Source organism: Nelumbo lutea, chromosome 1 (genome assembly GCF_056320005.1).
Source record: "Nelumbo lutea isolate HS-2025 chromosome 1, American lotus-T2T, whole genome shotgun sequence".
Classification (NCBI taxonomy): Eukaryota; Viridiplantae; Streptophyta; class Magnoliopsida; order Proteales; family Nelumbonaceae; genus Nelumbo; species Nelumbo lutea.
Genome location: NC_142684.1, coordinates 135625463 through 135647419, shown reverse-complemented (window position 1 = coordinate 135647419; position 21957 = coordinate 135625463). Strand labels below are relative to the sequence as shown.

The following is a 21957-nucleotide window of genomic DNA, read 5'->3' as shown; positions in this document are numbered from 1 at the left end:
CCAGAGTAATTAAATCAAGTTGGTTCCCAGGTGGGTCCCTCATTATAAAGGGGACAGAAGATCCCGCGTTTCCCAATAACGCAAGAATCAAGAAAACAGAATCGAACAAAATAGGAGGAATGATTTTGATTCAAGGGGTTACATTACATTCCTACCTTGTCTTGGTTGACACGTTCGTAGTTCAGCTCCGAAGCTTATGGTCTGGTAAGTATCTTTAATATGCCAGCTGGCAAGTTGGTAGATTTGAGCTATCATAATTTTTAAGGTGGCAAGTTGCAGTGATGAATAGGACCAACCCCACCCAATTCACTACTTGCTTGGCTGAACAGACAGACCGTACAGATAAAAGGTGTAGATCTGGACGGCCCGTCCAGAACATTTTTTACTTGGGAATATTCTCTTACCTAACCGTATTTATGAATGGATAGTTGGAGACTCGGGAGTCTCAGGGAGACGGGGGGAGAGAGAGAGAGAGAGAGAGAAGAGGAGAGAGAATCCAAAATGAGAAAAATGGAAATCCAATAATGCCAACTTATTGAACTCAACGGCCTCCTTCGAGCGACAGAAAGTCCAATTCTAGTTCTAGAGAGAGAGAGAGAGAGAGGGAAAGAGCTAGTTTTTTCTCTTCTAATTGAAATGAAAGCTGTTTGTGCTTGGCCAGAAGCCTTCTTATTCTAAGGCATAAATAAGCAGGTTGGGGAAGAGAGAGGAATTCTTTTCTTCATTTTGTAAAATGTGTTGCTTAATCTATCCGTGCCCTAGATCCACGTCTTCAGCAAGCTTCATCATCATCAACGAAACCTAGCCCTAGATCAGTGTCTAGGGTTTCATTTCTCCTCATTTGTTGCGTAATGCTTCAAGGTAGTTTGTATTTGATGCCTCTTGAGTTCTGTTTAAAGTTTCAAGGTTTTTTGGTGCGGGAATGTCTGAGGCAAGACATTGAATTTCCGACGAAGTTACTGTTATTGGTATAATTTTTTTCTCTAATTGATCGGTTCTCAATGAGAAGGATCTTTTGGAAGGAGTTGAATCTTGTATTTTAGGTGGATTCTTTTATGTACTCTCTTAGGTTGGATGTTGACAGATGTTGAAGAAAACGAGTTCACAGAAAGCCAATCTCGCGGCTGTGGTGATCTGCTTTAGTGAAGAGAGCTTTCTTTGGAGTTGCTTTGGCTAACAATGAGCTGCATTTGTTGTAAGGCGTCTGCCATTGAAGATAGTAGGGAGAGCCCGCGAGAGAGGTTATCGAATAAAGCGTCGTCGGATTTGCGGGTGCCTCGGGCGGTTTCTTCTAGGAGAGAGGAAGCATTTCGAGGGAAGGATAGACCGGATGGTAGAGAGGGGAAGGCTACGTTGGCTGAAAAGCAAGGGAATGGTTCGATTCGGTTGCATGGGGGTAATTTTGAGAGGAAGAGGGAGAAGGCTGAATATGCATTTGTTCATCATCCGGTTATGGGCAGCATTCCGAAGGCCACGGAAGGGGAGCAGATTGCAGCAGGTTGGCCTCCTTGGCTTGCCGCGGTGGCTGGAGAAGCTATCAGAGGCTGGGTACCACGGCGTGCAGATTCATTCGAGAAACTAGATAAAGTATGACTTTTAGTTGCATCTTTTTGGTCATACTGGATTCTTTCTATTGCATGATTAATTTTTCTCACCTTCTTGAGTTTTTGTAATAACTAGAGTGTTCAGCATTTTATTGTTGAAGAACATAGTTATGGTCAAGAAAAAACCTTGCCTTTTTCTCTTTCTTTGCTTTTCTGATCAAACTCTTATACTGCAGTACTTCCTTTGCTTTATGTTGATCTTCAAAGTGGGTAAACGTGGACTTAAAACTCCCCTAAGCCACTGGGAGTGTAAGAATATTGGAAGTGGGGGAAGGGTGAAGGGATTGTAGACAATATGACATTGGCGGTTTAATAAAAAAGGGCCTTGTTTTGACATTCGTTTTAACATTCTACAGGTCCATATCCTAGATAAATTTGTTTAACTGGGCCTCTACTTTTTTATTCATTAGTCAAAAATGGGAAAATGTTATCATTTGAAATGTTTTTTTTTTTTTTGCCTCAGACAATAAATTTATATTAGATAGGATGTTAGTTGATAGAAGTTCTCCTTAATGTTCCAGCAAATAGGTCAGTGCCACATGGTTATTTGTGCTTTTCCATTCTTCATTTACTCTTAAGTGGTTTGGAGTAATAGCTGTCTAATTTCTCGCTCAGAAGTAGAAAACATGAATCTATCCCAATATGGCACTGAATAGAATGGAATTGTGTAACAGAATTCATGTACCAACCCAATATAGTTGGGATGAGGCATAGAGGATGATGATGATGATGATGATACATCTAGTTCTTGCTATCTGCTACTTCTGTGGCAATAGATATGGTTGACAAAGCATTTTCATTTATTCTTTTTCTTTTTAATCAGTGTTTTTTTTAACTTATTCTTCCCTAGCATTTTTATCCCGAATTTAGATGGACCACTTTGGGTAGGTTTTCATTCTTGTCATAGTGGCTTCTTATTATTTATTTATTTATGTTGCAGATTGGCCAAGGAACTTACAGTAATGTTTACAGAGCCCGGGATCTTGATCAAGGGAAAATTGTTGCATTAAAGAAAGTACGGTTTGATAACCTGGAACCTGAAAGTGTTCGCTTTATGGCTAGGGAAATCCACATTTTGCGTAGGCTTGATCACCCAAACATAATAAAATTGGAAGGCTTGGTAACTTCACGGATGTCTTGCAGCTTATACCTTGTCTTTGAGTATATGGAGCATGATCTTGCTGGCCTTGCTTCATTTCCTGGTCTCAAGTTCACGGAACCACAGGTATTTAGTTGTTAGAAGTTTCATGTTTATCAGTGGTGCTGCAGCTAAGCATTCCTCCCCCCTCTCCCCCCCCTTCCTCTATGAAAATAGCTTTTTAAAGTTTATTGGATCAATACAAGATCAATTAGTTACATTAATTATCTCTATCTCAATAGCTTTTTAAGGTTGTTATTAGTTTGTCTTTTTTGTCCTCTTTATCTTCAACTACCCTTACACTCCTACAGACTAAAGTCCCAAACCTATACATCATGAAGCACAATTTCTGAGGTTTTTATTTCTCCACGGCAGGTTAAGTGTTACATGCAACAACTCCTACTTGGACTTGATCATTGTCATAGTCGTAGCATTTTGCATCGGGACATAAAGGGTTCAAATCTTCTGATTGACAATAATGGCACCCTGAAGATTGCAGACTTTGGCTTGGCAAGTTTTTTTGATCCTCATCAAAATCATCCATTGACCAGCCGAGTTGTCACTCTTTGGTATCGACCACCAGAGCTTTTGCTTGGAGCTACTCATTATGGAATTGCAGTGGACTTATGGAGTACTGGATGCATACTTGCAGAATTATATGCAGGCAAGCCTATCATGCCCGGAAGAACAGAGGTACCTTCTTTCCAAATACCTAGAATTTGATGTGTCTTAATACATTTTATTCTATATGGAACTTCTCCCTCTAGATTTCTGGTGTACTGGACACTTAACGCAAAATTGTGTCAAGACAACTTTTGGTTGGGCACATGTGGGCTCGTGTAACGTGTATCTTTGTTTATTCTAAAATAAAATGTTGATAAGGGTGTGCCATTTGCAGTTTAATTACAACCTTCTAAATTTATTTTCTTAAAATTGATCAAATATGGTGTGCAAAATATACATCTATTTGAGCTGTTTATTCACTTAGGTTTCTTGGTTTGCCAGTAGCAGTGCGGATTCTCTTGCTAGGGCATGAGTACACAGGTGATTTAGTTTGGGGAATGCCAGATCCTGGTTGGAAGATAATGAATGCAATATCTGTTCATTGTATTTGAATTTAGCTTACACGATCAGCTTCTGCTGTTGTATTAGCCTTCATTCTAGCTTATGGATGGAATACTTTTTCTCTCTTCATTTAATGAAAGTTCTTGATTGCTGATAGAAAATAACAGAAATAAGATAAAATTAGAGGTATAGGAATTACTACTGCCAACAGCTGAGTCTGACATAAATCACGTGGCAAAAACAGAATAAGAGGCTTAAACCCAACCCTGGCATCTCTCGCACCTACTCATTCCTACCTACCCTAGTTGGCCAGACCATTGATTGGTCTAGGATTTCTTCTGAATGAACAGTTAAGGCCGGATGTAAATGTATTTGATTTCCTTTGTCAAGTATCATAGTATTCATTCATTCATTGGTATTCTGTTTCAGCAAGTAACCAGGTGGACCTGAGTCTCTTTCAACTCTGAGACCAGATTAACATGCTAATTTTACCAATAAGTAGTGCAAGGAGTTCAGCCTTCAATTAGGTCCCTACTCCAGCTGGACCTGAGTCTCTTTCTTGCTCTCTCTCTCTCTCTCTCACACACACACACATACACACACCCCTCTCCCTTTCTTTTCTTTTTATGTTTTACATTGTGATCGGCCCTTTGTTTGAAAGCATTGTACTTATGATTGCAGATATATAATCCCAGTTAGCTATATTATCTATAAAAAAAATTGAAAGAGATATAATTTTTAGCAACATATGGGCAAACATAGAAGTTGAAAAAATACTTCCATTGAGTGAGTTAACTAATGCTATGGCAAATATAGAATCACATTTAAATTCATGAAAAAAAAGAATTGCATTTAACTTTTATGTGATGTCTTTATTGTGAAGAAATACTACTTGTGGTAACTTCCATCCTTTTACTAATTTATAGAGTGACTTGGTTTTGGAGCCTTCTAATAATTATACGGCATTTTGAATCATGGCTTGGGTACTTGCAGTCACTGAAAGACAAATCTGTGCCATTATTGTTCAGAAACATTTTTTTTTCTTTTCACTCTCGACAGGTCCTATTTAGATATTATCTCACAAATTGAATACATTGCACCTCTTCCCCTTGTTTTTTTTATCATCACTCTTTTGCTTGTATTTGTGTACTGGTTATCTTTTTTCCACTTCTATTTTGACATTTAGATTCATATTACTAGTAATGAAAATAGCTGTTGACTTAACAAAAAAAGAAAATAGTGTTGTAATGATTTTTTTTCCTATTTCTTCAATTTTAGATTTCATGATACTGGTGTGCTATAACTTTGTTATTTAATTTTTGTTTGAAAAAATTGTGTGATTTAAAGTTTGTTGTTTTCCATTATAGGTTGAGCAGTTGCACAAAATTTTCAAGCTTTGTGGTTCACCATCTGAGGAATATTGGAGGAAGTCAAAATTGCCACATGCAACCATTTTCAAACCACAACAACCTTATAGACGATGTATCGCAGAAGTATTTAAAGACTTCCCTCCTGCAGCTTTAGAGCTTATGGCAATGTTGCTTTCTATAGATCCTGCAGATCGTGGAACTGCAGCTTCTGCTCTTAAGAGTGAGGTATGAAGTTCTATAAAATCTGGACCTATGAAATGGAAGTCTGTAAATGTGAATAATAAGTTGTGTTTCTTCATTTTTGTTTTCTGGTTTTGATTGGAATACTTTGTTTTATCCACCATATTTATGCATAACATTCTTTTTTAACTTGCGCAACTATCAGATCATTTTTTTATCAATACCAAATTACCAACTAGTATTATCATTCAATTTATTGAGATGATCATGACAACAGTTAGAAGTCCCATGCCATTTGTTTACATTTTACTGTTGTTCTTGAGTATCTGACTTTTCATATATATATTTTTTTCTTTCTTTCCTCTTTGCTTATTTTATTTTCTTGTATGATGATAGGGAGGACATGAAATTGTAACATATTAATTTATTGATCCGTTCTGCATGTCTATGACTTTGTAGGTTTTCCATTCACTTCATATTTTCCCCTTGATCTATTATTTTCTTTGTTTAGAACAAGATTGTAACTGGGGTAACTGTTAACCTTCGAGGAGTAGGGTAGTTTTTGTTTGTTAATATTAAAGGTTTTTTTTTTGGGAGGGTGGGGGGACGTAATTGTACTCTTAGTAAAAGGAAGGAGAAGGGATTTAATTTTTTGGGAATGGATAGTGTGGTGAGTAATTCTCACACCCTGGAGTGATTATAAGCATCATTTTGAGTGGTTCTGGATTTTTTTATGATAAACGAAAATTTATTAAAACTAATAAAGTAGAGTACAAATCAAGGTGATAAGGAACCACCATAGGAAGAAGGTAGCAAAATCTAACTCCCAACCTTCTTTCTCTTGCTCTCTCTCTGTAAAAGAAAAATTTTATTAAAGAAAAAAACTGACCTGATTACAGCCACTTAAAACTTAAAAGGTGCCAAGGTAACATTTTCCATCCAATCTGGCAACAAGATTCAAACAAAACAAAGCCAAAACACTACATTCACTTCTAGGGATACAAACCACACTCCTAATGCCCCCAGGCTCAAACAGAGCTAATCAAACTAACAGGAGACCCCTTCTTCAAAACACTAAATGCCAAACCCCAACAAACTCCATCAAAAGCCCAAATTTAGTCCTCCTGATCAAAAAATTCTTCTTGTCCACTACCTTCTTTTTTCCATGACTCTCCCCCTTCCTCTATTATATTCTTCTTCAGATTCTCTTCCTTCTCCTTTGAAATTCTTCAAAGTCTCTCCTAACGAAAGCCTCTCTGCTCAAGAACAACAAACCCAAAGCCTTGCCAACCTCCACTTCGCTATCAACGATTTCCTTAAATCCAAACTTCCTTTCTTCACTTCCACCCTTCCTTTCCTTCTCTTCTGGCAAAACTTGATTACCAAGCATGAACATCAAGAGTTGGCACTCTAAACTTAACCCCCTTTTCTTGAACAACCTCTTGCATTTGTTTGTAGGACCTACCTCAACCAAATCCTCCTTCAACCACGGAAAAACCTTTGTAAGATGCACAATATGGATTCTGTTTGAACCTGTCTTTCTTTAAGGGTGCTGCAATATTAGTAGAATCAACCTTGTCAGTCTCCTTCCTCTTTTGGCCCAAGTCAACACCTAACTACCACTTCGGTCATCTAATGGTGGTTGCAGGTTTCAAAGCACGTAACACTTTCCTTCTTAGAATCAACATAATCAAAAACTCGGTTGCAATTAATTATAGGCTTTACATCAACACCCCCTTCTGTAACACCTCCCAACTTCTAACGTCCTCTCAGAAACACACATCCAACAACACCCAATACAAAAACAAAACAACATGGGTTCTCTACTATCAAGGCCGTTCTATTTCTTCTGAAAGGGAAAAAAACCCTTGCCACCTCACTTTCTGAAAAAAACCCACCCATCATGTGATTCTGGTTTCTCTCTCTCTCTAGCTATATAGCCATTGTAGCTGTTTACCATTAACAGCCATAAGTTCTTTATTAAATCTATTCATTCAATATTTCCAATTTTCTTTATTGATTTATTGAAGTCCAAAAACTATCTATTTCAGTTGTTTTCATCATTTTGTACGAAACCACCTCTGATTTTTGGTCCTTTTGGTGCAAGATGTACTCTAAACCCCTACCAAAGTTGATTCCTTTCTACGTCCATTCAAGCCCTACATAAAATTTGACTGAAACATTCCAATCTTAGACTTGTTTTCTTTATTTTGAAGATTTTCATCATTTTTAGACAAATATGCAATTCTTGCAATTTAGCTCTGTCACCTTTCCTAACTCAATTGATCTCCTTTTTAGTCCTAAAATTCTTAAATCCTGTATAGCCTATCCTTATCATCCATACTCATGCTTCAATCATATTGGACCAGGAGGGTTTGTTTGAACTTTGAAGCACTTTAAAACTCCATTTTGATTGGGAGCTCTCAAGTCAGCTCTCATGATGCTACTGGAGCAGCTGTTGTGTATTTTTTATTTTTTTGATCCTAGAGGCAACTCATAGGTGTATAGTTGATCCATTAGAGATGCTGAATTATAAAAGGCAGAGGTTACGACATTACTTAGGGGATTTAGGGTATCCACGTAGCAGTGGTTCTACTTCATTGCAATAGAAGATCATGCATCAAGCAGAATATAGTAGAGCACGGTAGATGGCATCTGACCTTAGAGACTTGCTTATTTTCTTACCAGTTGCAATATTTTATGGACTTGCTAAACTAGAGATTCAGTGGGCTTTTTTATATGCTGACAGCCCACTCCTTACTCCCTACTTAAAAGTTGAGGATTTCATAGTTTCAAGGCGCCAAGGCGAGGCTAGGTGACAGGGGGGGGGCACCTTGTTGCTTGCCTAGTCACCTAGGTTTTGGATTTTTTTTTTTCTTTCTTTAAAGTAAAAATCACATATCCTAGGGTAGTTCCCTAGGTTCCATAACCAACTTTCTTTAATACCTATCCATAATTTTCTTATAACTTCATGTTTAAGTCTAGAAAATCAACATATTTATGAAAAGAAAAAGAAGAAAGGAAAGAAAATTCAAAAAATATAGGGGATGAACCCCTATTTTTGTTATAGAAAAAGAATAAAAGAAAAGGTGGGAGAAGAAGAAGAAGAAGAAGATGTGGAAGAAGAAATATGTTGATACTTATCAAACAAAAAAAGAAGAAAAATGTTGATTAGACAAAATCCAAAGTTCTTCCCTTACTTGCTGGTTCAGATTTTGAAGTCATTGAGGGTTCAATACAGCAGTTAGCAATGTTTGTGTTGATTAAACCCTAACAAATAAGAAAATGATAAAAAGAAATTAGTTTATAAACACAAAAAATGAATATTTTTCTTTAATAATGTCTATTTTATAATTATTATATAAAAAAATAACAATATAAAAGTATTTTATTACACAGTATGAAAAACTGCTTGGTGACTGGGCAAGGCGAGCCTCCAAGGGTGCCTTGTTGCCTAGGCATCATCTTGACGACTATGGAGGATTGCTGTCTTCCGTAGGCAAGGCTTCTACTGGCTGTAATGTAAATTAATGTTGGGTTGAGAAATGGGTTCAGTCATGATCATGTAAAAAATTTAGTTAGCACTAACATTTGATGGTCTTCTACTTTATGTTCTCATTCTTAGCTTTTAATGTCTAAAAAAGTGTTTTTTCCCACTAACAATCATAAAAAATGTAAATTGATGTGACTAGTGGTTAATTTTATTTTCTCATTCTTAGCCTTTTTGGTAATAAATAAAGAAGAAAAATTTTATTAATGCTAAAAAGAATGTACAAGAAGAAATACATAGAAGAGGTGATGAGGAATCACACATGAAAGGAAAAAAAAAACAAAAAAACACTATTACATCATTACTCCCCCCTTCTTCCAATGTGAAAAACATACCAAAACCCAGTACCGAAGGATTCCTTGCTGTCATCTAAAAAGTTTGGTAGAATTAGGTGGCGTTTGATAAATCTGAAAATATGAAAAGTTGAAAAGATATTATTTGGGTCTGAAATCTGAAAAGAAGTAGAAATGATTTTCTACTTTTTATAGGTTCTGAAAAGATAAGATCATTTGAGTTGAAGCAATTATCCAACATCTGAAATTGTGAAGTTTACTATTTCACCCTTAGAAATAGACTGTTTGAGAATATTATAAATAATAAAAATAATATTAAATATAAATAGTATTCTATTAATAAACAAATATGGGATGACTGCTTCTGTGCCGTAGGTGAGGTTGAAGGGGGTTTCTCCTGTGGCAGTCTTCACTATAGTTCAATAAGCCCATAGAACGCTGGGTAGCTCATCTGCCCATAGTCCTTTCGCTCGATCTAATCATGCCTTTAGTCCACGGAGGATGGCTCTATTCGTGACTTTTGCTTGACCGTTTTCTTGAGGGTCTTGGCACCAGTTCTAGAATTTAATGTCCTCGAACTGCTTACCATCATCAAAAATTCATACCTGAGGTAACCCAAAACGGCACACTATATTTTTCCAAAAGAAGTTTTGTACGTTTCGAGCTGTGATTGTCACGAGGGGTTCAACTTCTACCACTATGATCATTTATTATTTAATTAAAGATAATATTTATTTATTATTATTAACTAATAATAAGTAAAAATATTTTAATTATTACTAGTAAATATATTACAAAATATTTTTATTACTATAAATAATATTATTAAATAAATATTATTACTATTATTATTATTTATTAATATAGAAATAATATTTATTAATAATAAATATTTATAACAATATTGATTTATTATTATTAGTAAATAATATTAAATAAATTATTATTATCATTTTTAATAAACATATTATTATTTAAATAATAATAACTATAATTATTATATTTTAATAATTATTAATATTTATTAAGTAATAATAAATTATTGATAAATATATTATTATTTAAATAAATAATATTAATTATTGTTGTTGTAGTAATAGTTGTTATTAAATAGATGACAATAATGGGGGCATTAATGTCATTTTATCACGTCTGAAATGTGGCTGATTTGTAAGACATGAAATCAGGTCTTGCCAATTCAGATCTGAATTTGTGTTTCAGATCCTCTAATCAGATCTAAACCCAAACGCCAGTGGCATCTGAAAAGCAAAGTTTTCAGACATTAGATGTCTGAAAAGTGTTATATCAAACGCCACCTTAGAAGGAATGGGATCTGGTCCTCACACGGGGGCGCCTCACATGCACATCCACTGTGCATTGGGAACATCTCCCGTGAATAATAACTTATAAATACGGGAGATGTTCCCAATGCATGGTACGATGTGCATGTGAGGTGCAAGTGAGGCACCCTGTGTGAGGAGCAGATCCGGTCTCACCTTAGAACCCATTCCATGATCCTTTTACCAATAGCTGAGGTCAGATGATCATAACCTCTGAATGTATCTTCAAATATTCTTTTGTTTCTTTGTTTTTGATAGGTAAAAACAAAAATTTCATTAAAATAAAAGACAAATTACAAGATGGTGGTGATAAGACATCACCCAATTACAACCAATAATAAAAGGATCCAGACTCGGAGAAAAGTTTCGCATATTACATATCTTAATTCCCAACACTTCCCCTGAAAATTCCCCCACCTTCTCTTATCAAGATGTCTGAAATCTGGATGAACCATAACCCAAACAGCAACCAGCCTGCCTACTATCCTGTCCATGTTGTAGTATTTGGCACCAAAACTCTTCTGTTCCTCTCCTTCCAGAAGATCATGTCAACGACTTGCAGTTTAGATTCTTGTAACAGCGCTGCATCACGAATTTTGAATTCTCAAAAGGTTTTTCGACCTTCTTTCTCTCAGCCCTCTCACATTCCACGTGATCAGCTTCATTTTCTAACACAGCCTCCATCCCTTCACACTCTGTCGTCACTCTGTCAACTGTTACTCTTCATCAACCATGCCCCCTTCCTTTCCTTCCTCTTCCTCCTCTTATCCCGTTTCTTCATTAACAGATTTTTTTAGATGTTCTCTTCTCTTCCTCTCAAATTGTTTTATGGCTTTTCTAACTACCCCTTCTCCAAGAAAAAAACAAACCCAACTCTCTACCTACCTCAACCTGTCTCTCTGTTTCTTTCCTTCCACAGCTTCCAACATATTGCAAAGGGCATACAACTCCAGATTATCTTTGCTTTTCTGCTTCCTCTTGAGGCTGGGTAGTGAGCAAAAATTTCACTTGAAAAGCTTGGGTTCTAGATTATCTTTGTGAATGGCAGACAACACTTTTAATGTATAAGAGTTCTTTTTTGTTTTTTCCATTAGCAATCTTAAAAAAATGTAAATTGATATTTGAGGCATAAGCATCACGAGATATTTGAGCAACTTAAAGGATTTGTTGGGGTATTGTCTTATACATTTGAAGAACATCTACATAATGGTCCTTTATTCAAATCTCAACAATTTCATTTTTCATCTTTTTATTAAAATGATCATGATTATCATCTATTTTCATTTGTTACCATGATGAAACTTTTTGACTATTCTATGTCGAGGCTGTGATTTTCTTTTATTCTTCTAATATATTTGTATATTTATTTTTATCCAGTTCTTTACAACGAAGCCATTTCCATGTGATCCTTCAAGCTTGCCCAAGTATCCTCCCAGCAAGGAGTTTGATGCAAAAGTACGGGATGAAGAAGCTAGAAGGTCCATATCACAACTTCTTTGCTTACATTATCTATAAAAGAACTCAAAAATATCTTGCTTTTTTTTATTTATTTTTCAATGAATAATAAAACAAATTATTAGAAACCCCAAATAACTTTACAGTGTATGACCCTCTCTCTATACTCAAATTCCAAAACAGTTGGCTAGTCTAAAATAAAATTTTTATTTTTGGAGGATTTGAAATCTGTAATAGTCTTTGCTGAGCCAATTAAGAGGTTGCAAGCATTTGCACAAATACAACTAATGTGCCTCTCAAATCTGAAGAATGGATTGTAAGGAACTTTGGTGAATCCAACCCACACCAAATGCGAAAGAGGAAAAGTCCCACAAAACTGAAGTAATTGGTCAGTCAATAGAATGGTGATTGACTTACCTGCACTTATTGGTGATGGGGATATTTATATTATTTAAATGATTAGTATGGGGAGGGCTTTGTGAAGAATCAAGATAAATAACCCACATAAAACCCTCCACTGTTGGAGGCATGGTACAACCCCATGCAAGAGCAGCCTAAACCACTGTTGAAGCCTCTTTGACATAGGAGACTGTTAGACAGTTATATATTGGATGGAAGATAGGGAGAATATGGAGATTTGGGCCTTTAATCTGACAGGCTCAATGGCTCATATCATCCATTGCCTTTTTTTTTTGATCATATCATCCATTACCTTATCGGCTTATCCCAACTATATGGGGTCGGGCTACATGAATCCTGTTTCGCCAATCCGTTCTATTTAAAGCCATATCCACTGTTAAATAATTGGTGCTTAAATCATTTCTTACTACTTCTATCCATGTCCTTTTTGGTCTACCCCTAGCTCTTCTAGCCCCTTCAACTTGTAACAAATCACTTATTTTTTATTCCTTGGTCTTTTTTGTTTTCTCTAATTTTCCTCTTATCCTATTTATCATTTCCCATTTTCAGTTCTATTTTATAATCCTCTAAATTATCTTTTATTTTCTTTCTAATATGGGCCGAAGCTACAGATTTATATAATTCTCCATAGATTTTTTCTGTGTTATCCTCAAAATTAGAATGAAATGTTGGATGAAATTTTAGCTGTTGTTAGTGCATAATAGCATTCCTTTCATATAGGAGTGCCAACTGGTGGTTTCATTTTCTCTGAGAGTTACATGCTGATGTTTTTCTATTCTTGATACTTGCAGGCAAGGAGCAACAGGTGCTAAGGGACAAAGGTCTGACCTTGAAAGGAAAGGGCCAAGAGAATCTAGGGCGATTCCAGCACCTGATGCCAATGCTGAGTTGGTTTTGTCAATGCAGGTAAAGCTATAATGTCAAAATTTCTTTGTAGGAAAAGTTCCATGTGCAAGGGTTTCTTTATTTTTGTTTTTTTCAAGCATATTTGTGGGGATTAATAGCTACATTTTTGTCCTTGGGGTTGGCTTAGCTTCATTCTTGCTTCTCTGTTGGAGTTAGACAAAATTTGTCAATAAACTGATTTTTTGTTTCCTAGTCTCTTCCTAATCGGGATTTCAAAACTTGTTCAATTTGGTCTAAAGATTGTTGAGATTTCTTCGAAGGATCATGATCCACATTGTTGATTCAATTGATCCATTACCTGGAAGGAAGAATATCTGATATATTTTCCAGGTATATGTATACATGAATAGACCTGTATGGTTACTTGTATGTGGCATGGCATATAAGAAGAGGCATGGACTATATTGATTTGCTTAATGGCTCTCATGTGACAATTTTTTTTTTATTCAAGATTGTTTCATATTAGTTAACAATCTTTGTTTTAATTTTTTTGTTGTCTCTCTATTTGTATTATATACTCTTTATTTTTTCAGAAACGGCAAGGCCAGTCCAATTCCAAGAGTCAGAGTGAGATGTTCAATCCTCATCAAGAAGAAGTTGCGTCTGGTTTTCCAATTGACCCACCTAGACGATCACAGGACATAGAAGAAGTGAGCAAAGATACCCAGGGGCATTTTCATAAAAGAGCTTCACATTCAGGGCCATTGGTTCACAGGTCTGCTTGGTCCAAGACAGGGAAGAACCTGGATGATGCTCCAAAGGTTTCAAATGGGTCTGACCTATCAGCACTGTCTAGATTAGTAGCGGCAAGAAATTTGTTGTCTGATGATCGCAGGGAAAAATCTGGTCCTTCACAACCGGATGTAACAAACCTAATTAGCAAGCTTCCTGGATCATTTAATGAAGCCTCTGAATCTAGTACAAAGGAGGATCGGAAGCTTCATACCCAAGTTTTTGTGGGTTCTCATCAGAAAGAAGATGGAAGGGCCAGCAACAAGGAGCAACTTCTGGTTAGTAGAACTACATTTAATTGTTATTGAGGGCTTTTTCTATAATTTTTTTGGAAATCATAAGTATCTAATATTTGGTCATGGAAAAGTTAGCCAAGAAATAAATGTGATGCACAAAGAAACATGTTGGTTCTGGGCCCTGGGGATGTTGGAATTTTAAACCAGTAGGGACCCTTCATACAACAGATCATTTTCAGAGTACTGTTCTATTCTAAGAGATTAACTGGACAATACTTATTGTAACTTTTTGTTCTCACTGTGTCTTCAACAGTGTTGTGAAGAATCAGAAGGTCCATGTATTCCAACTGTACGGTTGGCTGTCTAAACCCTTTACCCATTTCAGAGGCTATATTACAGGCTTGAGTAGGGGCTTGGCCAGGCTCGTGCCTAGGATAATACATGGATTAGTCATTCTTATTTTTGGACTCATGTAGTGGTGGGTGCTTGACGGTGTTTGGACTCGTGTAGTTTGGGGTGCTTGATGGTGGGAGAGGAAGTGAATTAGATCTGTCAGATCTGGGTTCTGTAGTCCCTGTCCGACTTGGTATGAATATCATAAAGCAAAGAAATACTTTTGCAGTTTATCAAAAAAAAAAAAAAAACGAAATACTTTTGCAGCATCTTGAATCAAAGTTATATAATGGTAGATGACTTGAAATTCATAATTTGCTTTATATTAGCAAACTCTTTTTTCCTTGTTTCCATGATCTGATCAAGATCCTTTGCTTTGCTTTGAAGTCTTGTGTATTGTGTATTTGTGGTAGAGTTTATAATCATCAGGTACTGATCAATTTTCTTTTTCTTCATCAGGGTTATGGATCTAAGGGCAACAAGATTCACTATTCTGGTCCACTACTAGTTCCTTCAGGCAATGTAGACCAGATGCTCAAGGATCATGATCGCCAGATACAAGAAGCCGTTCGACGAGCACGTCTCGACAAGGCAAAATATAGGAAACTTCGGGCCGAGGGTAACCCAATATTTGCCTCTGGCCGTGGAGCTGTATAAGATGATAATGTACCAAGTAGAAGATTTTTCCTGTCGAGGGAGAGAGGGAGAGAGATCACATAGAGAAGTAAGAGTGGTGGTCAGCTCCCATGGTCGGGTAATATATAATCAGGTGTAGCCGTGGGGGGATTTATGTATAGGGGGGTGTTGTAAGGAAGCCAAGCCTGGAGTGGAAATGTTGAATCAATACCGGCCTTTGGTGCCAAGTTCATATCCCGTCAACGTAATCACTTCTGTACCCATCCTGATCTGCAGCCCTGTTTAAAGCATTTCTTTCTCAGTTAGCCACACGCTCAGCTCAGTTAACAACAGTGGAGTGTTCCTTTTTTACTGGTTCCTATAGCAAGACTGGGTTAATTTCTCAATGATCAACTAGAGTAAGGGTGTCAATGGACCGGTTTTGGGTTGGACCCTGGACAAATTGAAATCAATTTAGACGGATTGGATGGGCCAATAACTATAAGACACCGAATTGGACCAGTCCAGACTCCAGACTTAATGGTCAAAGTATTTATTGAATTGGATTGGACCTGTAAAGGATTTATATTAATCAGGTCGGTTTGAACCAATATTTGGTCTATTGATAGAAGATAAGAATAGAAGTGTCAATTGACTAGGTTTGAGTTGGAACCAATTTAAATTAAAATCAATTTGAACAGATTGGATGGTCTAGACATTGAATTGAATTGATTCAAAATAGTTCAAAGTATTCATTGGATTTGATTGTCCATCTATAATTGATTCATACTGGACCGGATTGGATTGGACCAAATCCAGTTCAATTAACAATCATAGCGGTAGTGAACTAATTTTAGTTGGTTAACGGGTTTCATATTAAAATAATTTTGGTAGGCGACATCTTACGCTAGAGCCGTTGCAGATAATACGCTGTTGGTTTGCTCTATAATCTTCTCTCATTTCATATTAAAAGAATGTTAACGGTAGGTGATGAAAGATGGCAAACTATAATCTTCTCCATCTTCTACTTCTACTGTTAGCGAATGGTTTGCTCTTCCGGTCGACGACATACGCTGTTGGTTTCGTCTTCAACGGCTTCAACTTTTCCAATCTCTTACTCTACGGCAACGCAACGCTCGTATCCGGTGTTCTCACCCTCACCAACGTCTCTCATTTCCACACTGGCCGGGCCCTTTACACCTCGAAGATCCCCACAAGAATTCCCAACTCTTCTTTAGTCCTTCCCTTCTATACCTCTTTCATCTTCTCGATTGAACCCAACAAGGACCAACTCTCCGGCCACGGCTTTGTGTTCATCTTTGCTCCCCACATCGGCATCGATGGCACCAGTTCGTCTCAAAATCTTGGCCTCTTTAACCAGACGGACAACGGCGACCCCAACAACCACGTGCTCGGTGTTGAATTCGACGTGTTCAGAAATCAAGAGTTCAGTGACGTCGATGACAACCACGTTGGTATTGACGTGAATTCCCTCACGTCGGTAACAGCCGCAACGGCAGGTTACTGGGGTGACAAGAAGAGCAGTCAAGAGGAGACCTTTCATGAATTGAAGCTAAAGAGTGGTGTCAATTATCAAGTCTGGATTGATTACTCGAATTCTCTGCTAAATGTTACCATGGTGCGGGCTGGACTGAGAAGGCCTCAGCGACCTTTAATTAGTATTCCTCTCAATCTTTCTGATGTTCTTCTGGATGAAATGTATGTTGGTTTCACTGCGGCGACAGGACAGTTAGTTGAGTATCATAGAATTCTTTCTTGGAGCTTTAGTAATTCAAAGTTTTCCATTGGAGATTCGTTGGTTACTTCAAACTTACCGTCCTTTGTTCATTCTACGGATTCTATTCTTCAGTCCAACAAATTCATTGCTGGAATAATAATAGTCACAGTTGTGTTGGCCGGCGCCTGTTGCGCCATGACATCTCTGTTAATAATTAAAAGGAGGAGGAGGAAGATGAAGCAAAGAAGGGAGGTGGAAGAATGGGAGTTGGAGTATTGGCCCCATCGAGTTGATTATCAGGAGATTCATGCAGCAACCAAGGGGTTCTCTGAAGAAAATGTAATTGGGTTTTCAGGGAACGGAAAAGTCTATAAAGGGGTTTTGACAGGCGGAGAGGAGGTAGCTGCGAAGCGAATTTTGAACCAGACTGGTGAAGGAATGAAGGAATTCTTGGCGGAGCTGTCGAGCCTCGGCCGCTTGAGGCATAGAAACTTGGTAAGATTAAGAGGTTGGTGCAAAAGAGAGAGAATGAAAGCTTGATCTTGCTTTATGATTATATGGAGAATGGTAGCTTGGATAAGAGGGTGTTTGACGAATGTGATGAGAGTTTGATGTTGGGTTGGGAAGAAAGGCTGAGAGTGTTGAAGGATGTGGCTGCTGGGGTCTTGTATTTGCATGAAGGCTGGGAAGCCAGAGTCCTGCACAGAGACATCAAGGCTAGTAATGTGTTGCTGGACAGAGAAATGAACGGGAGGTTGGGAGATTTTGGGCTGGCTTACATTCATGGGCGCAACCAGGTAGCCGCCACAACACGCGTGGTTGGAACTGTGGGCTATATGGCGCCCGAGTTGGTGCGGAGTGGGCGGGCATCCACGGAGACTGATGTGTTCTGCTTCGGTGTCTTGATTCTTGAAATTGTGTGTGGACGGAGGCCTATACAGGAGGGGAAACCACCTTTGGTTGATTGGGTGGGGGGACTAGTGGAGCGGGGTGAGTTGCCGTTGGCACTAGACAAGCGGTTGATGGCTAAGGAAAGGCACGACGTTGAGGAGATAGAGAGGGTGCTTTGTTTGGGGTTGTTGTGTGCAAGCCCCGACCCACATGCTCGGCCGAAGATGAGACAGGTTGTGAAGGTGTTGGAGGGAAGAGATGAGGCGGAGGAGTCTGATCAAGGACAAGGAATGGAGATACATCTGCTTGGCAACATGAATTCAACCCCAGAATTGCCAGAGTTTCGTAGCTTGGATCAAAGAATGCACTACCCTTTTCGACAGTCGCTCTCATCGTCAATCTCTGTCACAACTATCTCAGGATCCATTCTGGAGGGTGATGAGCGTGTGCCAGAGGGAACTACGTAGTACGTACAACCAAAGCTACATTTTTCTTCTGAGCCCCATTTAGGTGTTCATGGTTGCTGGGTGAATGGGTAAGAGTCAATTAGTTTCTATTGAGGCGGCTTCCATTTAGTCTCTTTTAATTTCTCCAATTTGAAGCAGTGATTAAGAAAGAAGAAAGGAATGTAATTTGTCAAACTTGAGCATCGATTCAAACCCATTAAAAAAAGAGAAAATCAAAGTCAAAGAAAAGGAATTAGATCTGTCGCGATTCATGCACTGAATGAAAGAATGTACTTGCATGGGAGTAGCACCAAATTGTCCTTGTTGTTGTCGTCATATGGAGTCATGACCAGATCATCAAAAGGCATTAAAAAATACGTGAAAATTTCCTATTATCCATCAAATAGTTCTAAAACAAATGATTTTATCCGAAAACAAAGAGTTTTTTAGCTTCTTTTTGTGCACTAGCAAAGATATCACTATGGCAATACTTTGAAAGTTTCTGCTTTGTTAATAATAGCTAATCGATCGGTTCAAAACAATGGTGCCAGACTCAGACGGACATGGTTGAACCTGTCATATGGTGATGACCCGAAGATAGGAAAAGTGATCTGTTATAAGTTGAATAGAGATTATAAAAGGTAATAATTTTAAGTACCGATAATAATGTGAATATGGCATTAAAGCGAAAGAAATATTGAAACAGGACTCGATAGCCAACCCTAGGGTGCAACTTAGGCAGGTTTGGGTTAGAATTTTGTTAAAATTTGAATGAGGGTCCCATAAAGTGTAAAATTTTCAAATTGGGTACCCAACTTACGCCTATAGCCTGGGGGTGCTCATGGTTCGGTTAACTGAACCGTGGGCTTATTTCGAAACAGAACATGTATTATCAGTTTCTGGAAAACTGGTAATCAAAATTAAACTGAAGTTGATCGGTTAACCAGTTGACTATTTTAGTTAATCATTGGTTTCGTTTATTGGGTTTTCAGTTTTTTATATTTATAATATATATTATAAAAAATATATAAATATATAATAAAAACTAGAAATATATATAATATAATATTTTAAATAATAAATAGTATATTATATATTATAAAAATATATATATTAATATATAATGCATATTTATTAATTTATAATATATAGGAAATATAAAATACATAAATACATATAATATATAGAAATATATGTTTACAAGTTAGTTTGGCTAACTGCTGGTTTTTCATATTGGTTTTAATCGAAACTGAACCAGTACCTTCGATTTTTTAAAAATACTGAACTGATTGGTTTGGTTAACCAGATTTTTGGTTTTTCTTGCTCACCCCTACCATAGCCAACTCCATATACCTGGGACAAGGCCTAGATGGTGATGATGACTCAGATTCGATTTGTTCATATTTGAATTCGAATATCTAAGATTTAACAACATTAATAAATTAAACTAGAAGTGAAGAAAATATTATAGTATTATTAATAAATGAAATTTCGAAATTGCATATTATGAACTGAAATACCGAATGAATTTAAAATAACTTGTACAAGACTTGAATTCATGACTATTTAGTAAAAACACAACATTGTACAAAGGATGGAATGTTGTTTATTTATCCCCATATGTGTCTTTCTTTTCTTCTCTATTTTTTGTATTTATAGCAAGGTTTTATAAACTGACCTGAAATTTAAATGAAACTCCTTTAACCATTGATTTTTGGGTGAGCCATTCAACCATCTGGGTTGAAAGGTTCCATCCATTGCACTAATTAAGTATAATATATATATATATATATATATATTATATCATGGCCTTTAGATTAGAGTATTAGGGTTAGATGGGGTGATTATATATGTATATTATTAGAGGAGACAAGAGAGTGGGATTGTGAAAGGGTGACTGAGAAAGAAGGAAAGAAGAAGAAGAAAAGAAGAGGAGACAAGAGAGTGAGATTGTGGCCTTCTTCCTCCTCTCTCTCTCTCTCTCACCACCACCAACAAAAAATCAATTGCTTTTTCTTTTCCCTAGTAACCAGTCAACCCTCCTATTGGGTCAACAGTTCATTTATAGTTGTTATATGGCCATTTGAGGGGGTTTAAATGTTGAAAATACCAAAAAATCCCCTAATAGCTATAAATAGCTACATTGAGGGATTTATGTATTTTTTCTGAATACACAAAATGACTTAAATGCCCCCAACAACTATAAACAACTAAGGGAGCATCTTAAGTAAAGTGGTAAATAAATTTTACAAATGAACAAAATACTCTTCTACCAACATCTATAAACAACTAGTTTAGTTTAGGGGGCATTTTGGTTAATTCAATTATTTTCAACCCTTATAAATACCTTAACCCTTACCTATTTTCATTACAACAATAATAAACCTCTTTTGTACTCTCATATTCCATTTTTTTTTTGTATATTTTTTAATTTTAACAAGAGGGGGGCTTGTAACTTGCTCAAGTGTTCACTTTAGGAGGTTTAAAGGCTTGCATTCAAGTTGAAATACCGAATCAACAAGCCCGAGGCATGCTATTACCAGGTTAGTTGGATTTTTATAAGGCATTAAAGAAAAAAACAACAGCAATTGCTAGGAATATTTTACACTTAAAGAATTGCCAGGAAAAGGATTGAAAGCAGTTTGCATTAAATGTAAAGCTGATTTTAATTATCAAAGTAGTAGTAACAGTGACATATGGAAAAACATATTTAACAAGATCAAAATGAATCAACCCAAACCTAAATTGGTTTTGGGTCTGAATCATTTTCTAATTTTCATTATTCCCAAGATAAAATGAGACAAACATTAACTAGATATATAGTTCATGCTGAACAACCATTTATATTTATAAAAGATCCTAAATTTGAAAAATTTGTACAAACATCAATTAACCCTGCATATAGAAAAGTTTCGAGGAACATAACTACATTAGATGCTATCAAAATTATATATATATATAAACAAAATTTGATTTCTACTTTGACAGTTTTTCATTCTAAAATTGCTCTTAGTTTAGATGCTTGGTTTTCTTAGTATAATATTAGTAATATTTGTGCAAGTGCTCATTCTATTGATGACACATTGGTTTTGCATAAAAGAAGTATATGTTTTACAAGATTACAATGGCTACATACAAACCTAGCTACTAGCTAGTATTTTAAATACTATATATAATTATGGTATAGAAGATATTTCAATTACTTTTGGTAATACTAGTAATAATGGTGTAGCTATAAGTATTTTAAAAAATCTCAAATAAGACCTATTTCACAACATGTTCAAAAAATTAGAAGTTGTATTTTATATATTAAATCTTCAAGTAAGAAAAAAAAGATTTAAAAAATTTATGTTATCAATATGGAAAATGTTATAAAAATTTTCCGTTAGGTGTCCAACATAGGTGGAATTCCACCTATGCTATGTTAGAAAGTAGTATATCATATAAAGATGTATTAACAATTTTTTTATATAGAAAGGATACCAAATAATGTAATAATTGATTTTGATTGGGACATGGGAATTTGCATAAAAGAATTTTACATATATTTGATGATTGTATAGAAAAAATTTTGGTATTTATTAT

At 36.4% G+C, this 21957-nt stretch overlaps 1 protein-coding gene and 1 pseudogene across 3 annotated transcripts; both read left to right on the top strand.

Annotated features, from left to right (window-relative positions):
• Nucleotides 1-438: 438 nt before the first annotated feature.
• Nucleotides 439-15669, top strand: LOC148877767 (putative serine/threonine-protein kinase At1g54610). 2 transcript variants are annotated; one of them, XM_088943617.1, is made up of 9 exons: nt 439-861; nt 1085-1587; nt 2545-2829; nt 3118-3435; nt 5175-5402; nt 11918-12018; nt 13207-13321; nt 13855-14331; nt 15142-15669. In XM_088943617.1, the coding sequence occupies exons 2-9, from the start codon at nt 1180-1182 to the stop codon at nt 15337-15339; spliced, it is 2130 nt and encodes a 709-aa protein (XP_088799743.1). In that variant the 5' UTR covers nt 439-861; nt 1085-1179; the 3' UTR covers nt 15340-15669. The 2 variants fall into 2 exon arrangements, with proteins under 2 accessions (XP_088799743.1, XP_088799732.1); XM_088943606.1 differs by having other exon boundaries at nt 439-1587.
• A 625-nt stretch (nt 15670-16294) lies between these two features.
• LOC148877766 (L-type lectin-domain containing receptor kinase VII.1 pseudogene) lies at nt 16295-18487 on the top strand (annotated as a pseudogene). The gene has a single exon (XR_016105651.1). The product of XR_016105651.1 is annotated as an L-type lectin-domain containing receptor kinase VII.1 pseudogene (transcript).
• The last annotated feature ends 3470 nt before the right edge of the window (nt 18488-21957 follow it).

Bases quoted from the DNA above. Each gene is read 5' to 3' on its own strand.
- LOC148877767 (XM_088943617.1), top strand. From the start codon at position 1,180: ATGAGCTGCATTTGTTGTAAGGCGTCTGCCATTGAAGATAGTAGGGAG. The intron at 12,019-13,206 runs GTCCATATCACA...TGATACTTGCAG, and splicing joins CGGGATGAAGAAGCTAGAAG to GCAAGGAGCAACAGGTGCTA. The intron at 14,332-15,141 runs GTTAGTAGAACT...TTTCTTCATCAG, and splicing joins GCAACAAGGAGCAACTTCTG to GGTTATGGATCTAAGGGCAA.